The sequence below is a fragment of the Cheilinus undulatus genome, linkage group 19 (assembly GCF_018320785.1).
Source record: "Cheilinus undulatus linkage group 19, ASM1832078v1, whole genome shotgun sequence".
Classification (NCBI taxonomy): domain Eukaryota; kingdom Metazoa; phylum Chordata; class Actinopteri; order Labriformes; family Labridae; genus Cheilinus; species Cheilinus undulatus.
Genome location: NC_054883.1, coordinates 17,947,917 through 17,961,626, shown reverse-complemented (window position 1 = coordinate 17,961,626; position 13,710 = coordinate 17,947,917). Strand labels below are relative to the sequence as shown.

The 13,710-nt window shown below is 38.4% G+C and overlaps 1 protein-coding gene across 1 annotated transcript in view; it reads right to left on the bottom strand.

Moving 5' to 3' along the window:
- The window catches only part of reck (reversion-inducing-cysteine-rich protein with kazal motifs), a 138,426-nt gene that overhangs the window by 34,866 nt on the left and 89,850 nt on the right, over positions 1 to 13,710 (bottom strand). Inside the window, exons 18-20 of the mRNA XM_041813622.1 lie at positions 12,762 to 12,972; positions 12,577 to 12,650; positions 1,541 to 1,696 (exon numbers count right to left, since the gene is read on the bottom strand). Of these exons, the coding sequence (XP_041669556.1) occupies positions 1,541 to 1,696; positions 12,577 to 12,650; positions 12,762 to 12,972 (441 nt within the window). The remainder of the gene's footprint in view (positions 1 to 1,540; positions 1,697 to 12,576; positions 12,651 to 12,761; positions 12,973 to 13,710) is intronic.

Here is a 13,710-nt window from a genome sequence, read left to right as displayed (position 1 = left end):
ACTTTCTGCCTTTCTGACCTCCCTCCAGACTCTGGGACCTTGATTTCCAAATGAGATTTACTTCTATCTGACTACCACTTTTACTTCTACCACTGAGTGTCACCTGCAATTTCCACATACAGTGAATGCACCACGATCTGCTGGAGAATCCCACTGTGGAGCAAATCACTCCCTCTCTAGTCAATCAGAGCCGTTCCACTGCCCACACTCCAGTCTGGCACCGGCGCGTCCCTGAATCGCCATTCTGCTGTGCATCACTTAGAATATGCTGCAGGTCTATTCTCAGCACTGGCCACTGCAAAACCATGTCAATTTCCATTAAACAGATAGCTCTAAACAGGAAGTCACAAGCACAGAATATTCAGTTCTTTCTTTCAAGTGTGTGTGTAGTGGCCCTTGATACACTGACTCCAGCCTTTTTACCAGCCTTTTTTTCTTCCAGTCAACCTTCCATAAAAATGCTTTGATAAAGACTCTAAAAACAAACTATCCTTTCAGCCATGACCTTCGGTGCTCCCAATGAATAGTGACAATGGTTGTTTTATGGACAACTGTCAAGTCAGCAGTCTTCCCTGTGATTGTGGTTGTGTGAACTGAACATGAGTGTGAGAATGAAGGCTTAGGAAACCTTTGAAGGAGTTAATCAGCTGATTAGAGCTCTTTTCAACTTAACTGGCTGACACAAAGACTTTTACAAAATGTTCTAATATATTTATCTTATTAATTTTAGTTTTTGTGAGCTGTAAGATGCAAACATCAAAACATTATATACCAAAAACCTTTGACATATTTTACTTTACAGAATGTGTCTACATCTGTCTAGATATCTAGAATACACGTAAATTTATCATTTTGATTGAAATCATAGACAAAAAACTTCTTTTTCTTCTCTGTTTTTTTAAGATGCAGATGTACACTGTAGCTTCCTGCCTGTTTCTCAACAATGAGGCCGAACCATCTGACATCTCATGTGGCTAATAAACTTTCTATCGACAAAAACTTCATACAACCCCACTTCAAAAGTATTAAGCTGTCCTTTTTAATCACACTTTATCCTGCAACCTTTGTCTTGTAAAATTAAACTTATCCCTCTAACTAGTCAACAGAACAGCAGGTGTCTCTCTCATACAGCAGTCTTTGGCCTAACATCTGGTGTTTCCAAGGCATCAATAAAATTATGTTTTGTCATAGCAGCCATCATGACACAAAATTCAACGTTTTGAGCCTAAAATGAACATGACATCGAAACCACATAATCCCACATTAATATAGCTGACTGACAGTTTGCTCTTCTTGGTTTTAGAGAAACTAAAATGTGGAATTTTGTCAAGGTAACTGTGAAATGGCAACCAAAATTTGCCTGTTCACAGATATAAATTTTCATTTAGCTCTGCTGATCCTTCCAAAAATAAATGGCCATGATGTCAAACAGTATTAAAATATATTCAAGTTGGTATTCAAGTTGGAAAGTGCTAAAAAGCAGTATGAATGTGCAAAGAAATAACTACATTTTTGGACGTTTTGTGTGTTAGTGAGTTACCTGAAGTGGTGTTGGTTGCTGATCCACCGGAGCAATGAGGACGACAAGCTCATGGTCGATGCTCAGGTATCCAAAGACGTCGCACTGCGGCACTGAGACATGAAGCCGAAGGATCTGTAGGACGTCATGCACCGTCACTGGCTGGTTCTTATTCAGCTGAACATAGGGGTTAAAGATCACACAGAGGAGGAGGGATTAAGCAGTGTTTGAAGATATTTGAAAAATAATTCAAACATAAATTAATAAGTAGAAATGGTTTTTTTTAAGTTTTTATTTCAGAAGAGGCTGTATATTAGAATGGACAGAACAGCAGCCTGAGAGTGAAGTCAAGGGACTTAGAAAGCTCCCTGCTGGATGGCTGCAGAACAGATCAGCAATTCCACCTCCTCTATTATGACAGAGGGGACATGGATCAAACCAAGGAGTTCAAGGGCACGTTAAATGAATTTTCAATCTAATTTTTCTGGTATGACGGTTGTAATCATGAGGTTTTTTACCTTCTTTTAGGTGTGCAGAAGCAGCCCTAGATTTCATCTCAGCACCCCTAAAACAATAAACATCATTCCCCAACCAGAAGAGAAACATCTGATTGGTGTTATGTAAAGATATTTTTGATTCCTATCTAATATTTTGCATAAAGTGCAATAATCACTGCTGTGTCAAACTTAAGAGCCATATCATGCCTGAAAAAGGTGAACTTATGACCTGTCCACTGATGCTGATGAGGCTTAAAGGCATACTTCAACATTTTGGCAAATTCGCCCATTGCCATAATTCCTATAGTCTTAGTAATAGGTTTGTTTCCTTTAGTTGTCGGTGCAAGCTATTTTTAGATCTGGGGGGACCGATATACCAGCTGCACAACTAACACTTTGGTTAGGGTTAGGGTGGTCTAATAAATTTGTTAAGCACTATATATATATATATGTAATTTTTTTTTTGTCTGGGCCTATACATATCAAAGGTTTAACCCTTCTCCCTTCTTATAGACAAATAAGCTCTAGACTTTTTTTAAAATAACAAAACTAAAGAGTCATATTAATTTAACTCATTCCTCACTGTGCCCCAAATTATCATACAAATGATATTTTTCCCTTATTTTCCAAAACAGTCGATGCAAATGACAGTCAGTATAATTTTCAAATCAACTGTTTGAGCATAATTCAAACTTGATTAAACAAACCTCCCAGTGATAACTTTTTTTTAAATAAAAAAAACCTCAATGATGTGAAAATATCCTCCCAGAGCTGCTGTTTTGATGTGAACTGCCTCCCACTCTCATAGATCTTTATCTTGAGGATGCTCCAAAGGTTCTCAATAGGGTTGAGGTCAGGGGAGGATGGGGGCCACTCCATGAGTTTCTCTATTTTTATGCCCATAGCAGCCAATGACACAGAGGTATTCTTGCAGCATGAGATGGTGCATTGTCATGCATGAAGATAATTTTGCTACCCAGAAGGCATGGTTCTTCTTTTTGTACCATTGAAGAAAGTGGTCAGTCAGAAACTCTATATACTTTGCCGAGGTCTCTCGCCATGATTCCAGCCCAAAACAGGACTCCACCACCTCCTTGCTGACATCACAGCCTTGTTGGGACATGGTGGCCATTCACCAACCATCCAATACTCCATCCATCTGGACCATCCATGGTTGCACAGCACTCATCAGTAAACAAGACTGTTTGAAAATGAGTCTTTATGTATTTCTGGGCCCACTGCAACTGTTTCTGCTTGTGAGCATTGGTTAGGAGTGGCCTAATAGTAGGTTTATGCACAACTGCAAGCCTCTGGAGGATCGTACACCTTGAAGTTCGTTAGACTCCAGAGGCACCAGCAGCTTCAAATACCTGTTTGCTGCTTTGTAATCCGATTAATTCATCTGGCAGAAACCTTCCTCATTATGCCTTTATCTGTACTAACCCGTCTGTGCTCTGAATCAGCCACAAATTTCTCCACAGTATGATGGTTATTCTTATGTTTTTGTGAATTATCTAATGTTTTCATACCTTGTCCTAGGCATTGCACTGTTTGAGGCTTTTGGCTGCAGAGTGATCCTTTTTCTTTCCCATATTGATGAAATCTGTGGCCTGCTTAACTCCTTGAGTGCCAGCCCTTTTATAAAATGGGAAGTGCCTTGTGCCAGCGTTTTTGGCCATTTTGAGTCATCTTTCAAGACCCACAGAATATTTTGTAATATGATTCTGAAAACACCAAATAGCTCAAATAAAAGAAGAAACTCTCTATTTCATCATGGAAAAAAAATGTTTGTTTGTAGCTTTTTCCGTTCTTGATTTATCTGAAGTTGAATAGAGGCTAGTTTCACCAAAAAGACCACTTTTTTTCTAGAAAGCTGAGAAAATGCATTTTTGTGAAAGAGAGTCTGTCAAGCAGAACATTGATTTGAATGTTATAATTTTGCCTTCAATGACATAAAAGACATCTGAAAATTGTATTACAAATGTTATTTTATTGTAAAATAAATAACAATGCTTTCAGTCACTGCTATGCCATTCACACTCTGGAACTGGACGGCCTCCACGGGACCTCCCTATATGCCCACGTCCTCTCCTGCTTGTCGCTGTATGCATCCAGCTGGTGAGAGGCTGCCTTATTTCTCCGACGCACGGGGGGGAACCTTGCGGCATTCTTTAGCCTCTTTGCCGGCCGAGGTAGATCGATAAAAGCGCCGATCCCTGGATTCACTGTCGTTAAGTTCAGTGTCGGTTTCAGTGAGTAAGCGATTTCTCAGGCAAAAGTTTAAAGTTTCTTCCAGGGTCTAAGTTAGAACTTTTAGCTTAGATTACCTCCGTAACGATCGCTCTGCTCTTTGATCCCAGGGTGTCCACCTGTGACGTTTGATCTACTGCCACTTCCGACTGTAATGTTCCGACTACGTATCCCAGAAGCCCCAAAATTACTCACAGGGAGCGTGAGAGCGCCCCCTTGTGCCAGCCGCCGAAAAAACACTTTGACGTATATATACATCAATAGCACTCAAGCGTTGGTTTTTAAATGACGTATATATACGTCAATGGCACTCAATGAGTTTATAATTTGGAAAGTCCTTTTAATTGGGCTCACCTGGAAAACCAATTATCACAGGTGTCTGAGATTGAGTTCAGTGATCCAAAGAGTCCTGAGACACAATACCATCCATGAGTTTCATTGAAAAACAAAAAAATGTTTGACACTAAAATCCAATTTGCATAAGTCATCCCAGTTCAAAATATGACTATTCTATGCTATTCTAAAGAATCAAAAATCAATCATCAGAAGACTTTTCTTTAACTTCTATGTAGGAAATTTCTCTTTTTTGATGATAAATGTGAATTACTGTTAATCTATTGAACATGGAAAGAGGGAGAGAAGAGCAGAGGTTGACTGTGAATTTGGGGACACCTGTACACAGAGCAGCGGGGATTCATAGCAGCTGCAGAGCCATGATAGAGACGCCGTAAAGGACTACTTCACTCTTACATCTGATGGACAAACAGGAGAAGTTGCATAGTTCAGCCTGCACCGTGCTCGCTTAGCTGCATGAGTCCACCATCTCTCCACCACCAACACAACAAAACCTTAACGAAACCAACCAGTCGGTGCTGGCAGCTCATGGGAGCCAAAGACTGTGTTTGTCGGGTAACCGAGGAAGGACGCCGTGGTCGAGGTCCAGATGTCACACCAGGTACACACAGCTGCCATTTATTCGCCTCTTGGATATTGCTCAGCTCATAGTTGTGTTTTCACATTTGGATGCAGTGACCGCAACTCCAGTAATTGGGGTTGTCTAAGTTGCATTCGTAACATACAAAACAGTTAGAGTTTTGCTTTAAGATGATCAGATCAGACTGGAACCCTTTAACTCCCGTCTTCCCTTCTGTGTTTTGTCAGTTTTTGCTGTCATAAAGAAACGTTAACCATGTAGTGAAATTGCATGGGACTCAAAGCAGATGCAGTTTTAGAGACTGTGTGAGATTGGGGAGAATCAAAATTCTGGGCCATTAGTTCTACATGTACCCTCAAACAGGTTGTGGTGGAAAAGCAAAGCCCCTGCCCCATTATTTGCTGACCTATGAATAAAGCAGTTAGCAGAGGTATAGGCTGTGACACAGACAGCCAAATTTCATACAAACAAAATCGTTGATTTCCTACATATTTATGTTGAGTTGTCAAGGAGTTCCTCATTTTTTAGTGTGCGACCTCTCTGAAAAAATCAAGAAATAACATTCCTTCTTTCTGTATCACGGCTTTGTTTGTCTATCACTGCTCCTTTCTCCTATTGCTCTCTCGCACTTCCTCCACTGCACCCTCTGGCTCCCCATCTCTACCTGCAATTGCCTAACATAAGTTGTGCTCAACTGAGAGCTAGTCAGCCAACTATTCAACCAACTACAAGGTGTCAGGCTTACTTTGAATGCAAACTCCTGGTCACCATAAAGAAGAGATTTCATGGCATGACAGGCAGGCTGTTCACTAATTAATCTCTGCTTACAAGTCACAAAGTTTAAGCTCCAAATTACATCCAACAAGTATAAGATGCCATCACTGAGCCTACGGCTCAGTAAAATAAAAGGAGGGAGATCTACTGTTCAGTATAAGTCAGTGATATAATCTCAACAAAAGATGAGTCTGATGCTTTTTAAAGTTCACATCAATGCAGCAACCACTTCAGAGAGAAAAGGGAGGAAATAATGCCTTAAAGGACATGTAAATAACGATGAATAGGAAACATTCTGGAAATTTCAAAAGACATTTCTGAGCACTTTCGGCGCAGTGACACAGGACAATGGTGGAACCCCATGGCCACTGATACAAAAAAGATACAGCAAAGAAGATGTTTTTCTCTTAGACAAGCATCAATCGAAAAAGAAGTCCAAACTTTTCGAAGAAAGGCCATGTTTAATTGAACTGCTCCTATTTAATGGGATATATTTTCCTCCAAATTTGTGAGGAGAATGCACAAATGTCCTTTATAAGCGAGCATTTAATGATTCTAGAAGGAATATCAGCAGGGTTATATAAGAGAAAGCAATGTTACATTGAATCCACAAGCTAAAGAGTTCATGACTAAATAAAGATTCTGCTCCCCTAACACTATCAGACCGTTTAGTCAAAAAGATCTATGGACGTGTTCTTCACATTTGACTTCCTTTTAACTACCTTGTACCCTCTTGACGAACAATGAAGTCTAAACTGCAAGTTCAGTCAGAGATATCAGAGTGTTGGTAGATGTTGATGCCTCCTGGAACATTTTCTAAGAATCGTGCTATTTAACTTAAGATTTGTTTTCTGCCTTATTGTGCCTTAGCTGTGCTGGGATTGGCTGGTACTGCTTGGCTGTGATTGGTTGGCACTCACTACTTTTGAAAGCTTTAGACCACAAGGCTTGTTGTGAGGCAGTTTTTATACCCAGAAGTATAGGCTTTTCTGTGAATGGCCATGATGACTGAAAGCCTTATTTTGAAGGTGTAAGCACTTTCTCTGAAGTAGAAAATGATTGGGGGTGCATTTGCCTACATTTTGTAATGTAGATGGTGCACAATCCTTGCAAAAGCCACAGTGGAAAGTCCAACAAGGATAGACAAAGTCAGGGATGTCCAAATTATAGCACATGGACCAAGTGAAGCCAGTGGTGCATTTCTAATTGGCCTACAGTAAATTCAAATAAGTAAAATAATCTGCATCTGAACATGAAGCATGTGCTTGACTTTATGTTGGTTATTAGTTTCACAAGTTTAGTTTCTGGTGGGTGGTGCTGCTGTACTGAGTCTGTAAACAAACATTTAACTCCACCCATCTCTGCTGCATATTTTTAGATCTAAAATAATGACCCTGCTCTACAAAACTGCTCCCTATCTGGTGTATTTTCCAAAGAGTAAACATATGTTTTGGTTTTATGGATGAATTTAACATGATAAGAAAGAAAGGCTTGTTATAAAGGCCTTCTTGGTTCATGCTGTGAGCTGTTCACAAAGCACCCTGGTATCACTTGCAGTGTGAACCAGGGAGGCCACTATTAACAGCTTTCCTCCCAGTGTTAGTTTACAGATTGGAAAAGTAAAAACTCCTTATAGAGTAGAGTTTAAGCAATTGAAATCACAACCAGAGACAGATAATAATCGTGGTTCATTCCTAGTAAGTAGAACAAGACATGAATGAGATACAGCAACAGAAAGGCCACTACCAGTGGCAGCTCCTGTATCATTATGTAGCAGTCTGTGTAGAAACATCCAGCATTTCCATCATTCATTTAATCATCAAAAAGTTGTATCAACATGGTTCTGTAATGACAGCCATCATAACAAGGCAACTATAAAGTAAATAATCAGTCTAGTTTTGAAAATGTTTGGAAATATTTAAGGTAATATAGGACTCAGATAAAAAATATACAGTACTATGCAGAACTTTAAGGCATGTTTGGGCCCAAAATTGAGGCTGAGGTAAGGTGTAGATGTGGTGAGTAAGTCTGCCTGAGGGCACCATTGGGTGGGGAGGACTGACACAATGCAGGTTGAGCTCTGGATGTCCATGTATTATGGGAAAGCATGGCAAAATAATCTGTTGAGAAACTAACAGTCCACCCTTTTAGGGTGGAGTAAGAGATGGATGTGGCGAGCAAGAACAGACTTGCTGGCAACATCCAAAGATGTTAGATGTGTATATATTATAGATAAAAAAAGACTTTAGTAACATAATGTACAGCGGCATATTAGTACCACCCTAAAATCTATATTCAATAATGAGGATCTGTTATCTTTTTATGAAAAAAGTCAAAATTTTGTTACAAAAAAAAAATACTATAAAGTCATATATTTACAAAAAACCCACACTCAGAGTTTCTGAGTTTAAAAAGTCAGAATTTTTGACATTATAAACTAAAAACATGTCATGTTTTTTAGGTCATACATTTAAAACACTGTAAAATAATTTAAAAAAAAACATGAATAGGATTTCAACTGCAGTACCTACGGAAGTCAGAATTCTGAGATTAAAGTCAGAATTCTGAAATTAAAGTCAGAATTCTGAGAAAAAAGTCAGAATTCTGAGATTAAAGTCAGAATTCTGAGATTAAAGTCAGAATTCTGAGATTAAAGTCAGAATTCTGAGAAAAAAGTCAGAATTCTGAGATTAAAGTCAGAATTCTGAGATTAAAGTCAGAATTCTGAGAAAAAAGTCAGAATTCTGACTTTATTCTTCAAATGAAAAAAAAGTCTCAATTTTTTTTTTCAGAATTCTGAGATTAAACTCAGAATTCTGACTTTAATCTCAGAATTCTGACTTTTTTCTCACAAGTGAAAAAAAAAATTCGTCTCAAATTTTTTTTTTTTCAGTGGCCCTAATACTCTTCCGTAAGTACCTGTGCAAGAAAAATGGTCTGATTTTTTTTCCACACAATCAGCTACTTTCTGTCTTTAAATTCTTAAAAATTGAAAGTTTTGGTTCACTTAAATGTATGACTTTTAAAGTTAAATATTGTATGTTTTACTTTAATTCACGATTATTTCATCCATGTGATTTCAGTTTTTGCTAGAAATTTTATTGATCCTGCTTTTAGTTTTAGAGTGGCTCTAATACACCGTTGTAATAATGGATAGTTTATGAATGGATCTTTTAGCAAGAACAAGTGTATGTAGACCTGTAATATTGGATTTTGTCAATGAAAACAGATAAGAGTGAAGTCAGATTTTTCCTAGTGGGTCCTGGGAGGTGTAAGCTTTTCTAAGGTATAAACAGGGGGCCCCTAAGGAAAAAAGTTCGAAACCACTGTCCTAGGGTATCTTCCAAGGGGGTAGTATGGTTGCCACAAGCCCATGGTTAAACTGTGGATGTCCTAAGGATCCAAAAACCGCTGGTGGTCTCTGGGCATAAAAACAGGTGCAAAATGGCCTGGATCAAAGAAATGCTGTTCAGTTTGACCTTGGCTGCCAAGTGAGGCACGTATGTGTCAATATGTGTCAGTATGTGCATGCAGATTTAGAACCCGAGAGTCTTATTTTTCAAAATTAATTAAGGCTTCTCAGTGTAAATCTTGTTCTTTATTGAACTCTATATTGTTGTTTTTAAGATCCAAATGAGGAAAAAAATATTCGGCTGATAGAGTAATTTATGTACATAAAAAACAATGTACCTATTTTTGTAAGGTTCCATTTTGTGTTAAAAAAAAAAATCATGTCAGTTTTTTTCCCCAGTATCTCGCAGCCTCTAAATTGTCCAACATCCTGATAATCCATGCAAGATAAATGTCCTCTTTGTTACACCTGATACAGTAGGCTTAAAAGTAGTCAGCTGGAATCTTAAGGGACTTTAACAAGATATTCAAGAAAAGACATTTTTTACAATTTTGTCCAGTAAACCCTAAACTGTGGATGCTCCTGGTTAAGGAAATGTTTCTATCTTTATTCTTTTCTCATCAAACTGCACACATCTGTCTAGAGACATGAATGACTCTTTGCAATTCTGTATCACAGATACTTTCATTCCTCCCAGAACGTGGAGCCAGTCTGTTCAAGCTCAAATCTAAGGCAGAGAGTCCTCATGGTGTTAGGAATGAGTAGTCAATACAATAAATAGATAAAACCAAAGGGCTGGTGTTATAAAAGCAGCCTGTTACCACATAAATGGGGCAGGGGGCCTCTCAGCAGGCTGAGCTGTAGTTTAACTGTAGCTTAGGCTCATTTTCCCATGTATCTTAGCAGCTGCAGATCAAATCAGCTCTGCTTGTGTTTGGTATTAACAGGCTTAATGCTGAGTCTTACTATGATGTGCCTGTGTGGGGGATTATAGCCAACTTGACTAACAGCCAAGGGGGCTTTGTTGTTGTATGATTAAGCTGATCAGAATGAGATGCCGGTGGGACTTATTAGCTCCTAACATGTCAGTGTTTAGGCATCAGCCGGCTTCAGGCTTTCCTGCTGTTCAACAGGCTGGGCACACATCCAGGGAGGCTCAGGGGAGGCATGAGAGGAAGCTGTGGCGAAAGGTGGAGTTAGAAATTCACCTGTGATTATTGTTTAATGAACGTCAGGTCAATAATGTCTCTTCTGGGATGATCCTATAGAACCGCAGGTCACTGATTTCTACTAAAAGTTTGTAGGCAGTGAAAAAAAATGTTCTTCACAAAATTTATCTTCCTTGTTTTTTTCATCCCAGTTCAAGTGTAGCTCAGACTTTTTTCTTGTACTGAATTTTATCCAAGTAACAATACTTGCACTAAACTTGATGCCTATAAAGAAGTCTGTGTAGGAAAGATTCATGTAGCAGCCCTAAATTTCATCTCAGCGGCACTGTCCAAACAGATGTTCAAAAATCTGACAGGCATTTTGCAGAAATATCTTTATTTCCCTGCTATTATTTTGCATGAAGTTTAGTAATAATCAGTAGTATGTCAAACATATGAGGTATTTATCATTCCTTAAAAAAAAAACAAAAAACAAACAAAAAAAAACCTCTCTCCTCTTCTTATAGTTAATTTAAACCAAAAGCTTCCCTCTGACCAGCAGGTTAAAATGGATAAACATGAAAATGCTACAGTGAATGAAGATTTCATTTATTGAGGGGAGAAAGCCATCTAAACTCTTCTGGCCCTATGTGAAAAAGTATATCATAATGTTCAACATCATAATTGGTTTGAGCTGAACCATTCAAGTTAGCTAATTTTTCACAGTTTCATATTGATCAAGAGAGCTTAGAGTGGTAGGAACTTCAAGACAGAGGGCTGAATGATTTACCACTGAGCTATCACAGGTGCAGAACTAAATTAAAAAAGATAATCTATGTTAGTGTAAGGAGAAAATCACTACCTTCTTGTATAAATGGCAGAAAAAATAGCTGTTTACAAAGCAAAAGGTAAGACCTTATAATTATACTCTACAATTTAGCATCACAAAGTTACAAATGAAAGTCCTGTTTTCAAAACGTTATGATAATTTGACAATATTAGCATTAAAATGTCAAAAATGAGTAAAAGTTTCTGTTATTCTTGAATAAATTATTACTGTCTTATAATCAGTGATGTATTTATTGTTTTAGTAAAGAGCTGGTAAAGATGAAGCTGACTGTATTTATTCAAACTGCTTTGTTAGTTTCCCCACACAGTCCAATAGATTCTGATCTCAGTTTATTTATTTGTTGTGATATTTTGTACTTTGAATCTGAATGTGGGAAGAAAGCAGCCAAGTGTTATCAGATTGGATACAAAATCTACGAAATCTGTATTATATATAAATGCTGGCAACAAATAAGGCCAAAAATAAATGCTGCAGTAATGTGAGCATAACAACCATTTCAGACCTATGGGAGCAGGATATCATGATGATGTGATCACGCAGGTTTAAGTGCTGATGAGAGTGAGGCAGGTGTGAAAATGCTGATGGGCATGGTAACAGCATGATAACAATGATGATTACATGCAGATTTTAACCTGTAAGAACAGCTTATTCCATGAAAGGGTACAGATTTTGGGTCAAACTTGTGACATGTTTTATTGTTATTTATCTAATAAATAATACAACATAGTGAAATTGTTCTTGTTTTGGTGCGGTCTGTCACTGAACACTAGCAGAGATGTCTACCTGTCACATGTTTGTAGAGCAGAGCTCAGCTTAAGTCCTGATTCTAAAATCCTCCCTGGCTGTAGTTCAAACTGAACATCAGAAAGGGAAAGAAAGGTGATCTGCATGTAGTATTGTAGGAATTGCATTTGCTTTATTGCTATAATATCAGTTAAAGCTTTGTGTAGTTTGAAGTAGATTTGCATGTTCATGAAATAATGAACTGTTTAGATTTATAGCTCTCCCAAGTGGTCAACATCTGTAAATACACCCTAAACTATCAGCAGAAAGCACAGCGGAACCTCATTTAAACCAAAATGAGCCCTTTCCACTCATATTGGAAGCATTTTGGCAATTTAACAGCACTATTAGACTGTAGCTGCATATAAATCACAAACAGGGAGGGATCAGCATGTTGCCTGATATTTTTTTCAATAAACATATCAATAATTTATTAATTTAGAAGTGCCAGCTATAGACACAGCCATACCTTGGAGAATGTGTTCATCTGCTCTTTGTTCCAGAGGATCTGCAGCATGCTGGCACATATTGGACAACAGGCTCCTGAGAGGAGGTCAAAGGTAAAGGATTATTTCAGTTCTAACACCGGACATCATGTCTCTTTCATAATTTGACTGATTTGATAACACTAATTTCCGTCTTCAGTTCACTCACCAGGTGGGGTGACTGGCAGGCAGCCTGGAGTAGACAAAGGAGGGCAGGGTATCCCACTACACGCAGAGTCAGGAGCCATGTCAGACACAGCCCCCACGGCATGGCAGGAGCCCTCGTAATCCACAGCCACGCGGTCAGCGAAGGCATCGCACACCGTACTGTAAGTCTCACCATTGTGGCCGCAGACTTGCTGAGGTTTCCTACAAGCATCCTGTGGACACAACACACAAGGAATAAAAACTTGCGCACAGGTATGGCTATTAAATAATGACATGCACTTATGAGGATAAAACCACATGGTTCACAGTCTCACTGAGTGCTATATACCAAAGACTGAATATTTACGCACAACTGCTGTAAGTTTTCAGCAAGTGACGTCTTTAGTTCACTGCTAGCTTCTGATTAAAGTGCACGTGTTTTTACTAAGGCATTGGAAAATGATTAGCTTAAAAATTGAGCAGTGCATTAGGATATTGAAGAAGAAAGACTTTGAAAAATGTTTATGTTCAGTAACGTTGTGTTACAGCAGGACTCTTGTTTTTTAATAGCCATGCCTCGTATGCTACAGCAGCTTCCAGAGGATTCTCCAGGTACCAAATCGAGTTTCTCTAAACAAGAATAAGGGCTAAACCCAGTGTCTGTGATATAATGTTCACAAATCCAGATATATCTAGACAGTTTGGCTGCTGACTGCCGCTATCAGAAAACAAAGAGACAAGACAGAAATACTAAAAAAAAAAAAAGAAAAAAAAAAGAAAAAGAAAAAGAAAAGTGGATCACACTTGGCCTGAATGAAACTCATTCTTACTATAAACTTCAAGCCTTTTACACTAAAAGTAACTAACCTCACCAGCAAAACCTCATTTCAAATGTTTAAAAAAGTATTCTAAACAGTGTGCTTAAAGAAAAAAGCTAGTCCTCCAAGAAAACATGCTAATGCAGCTACCAT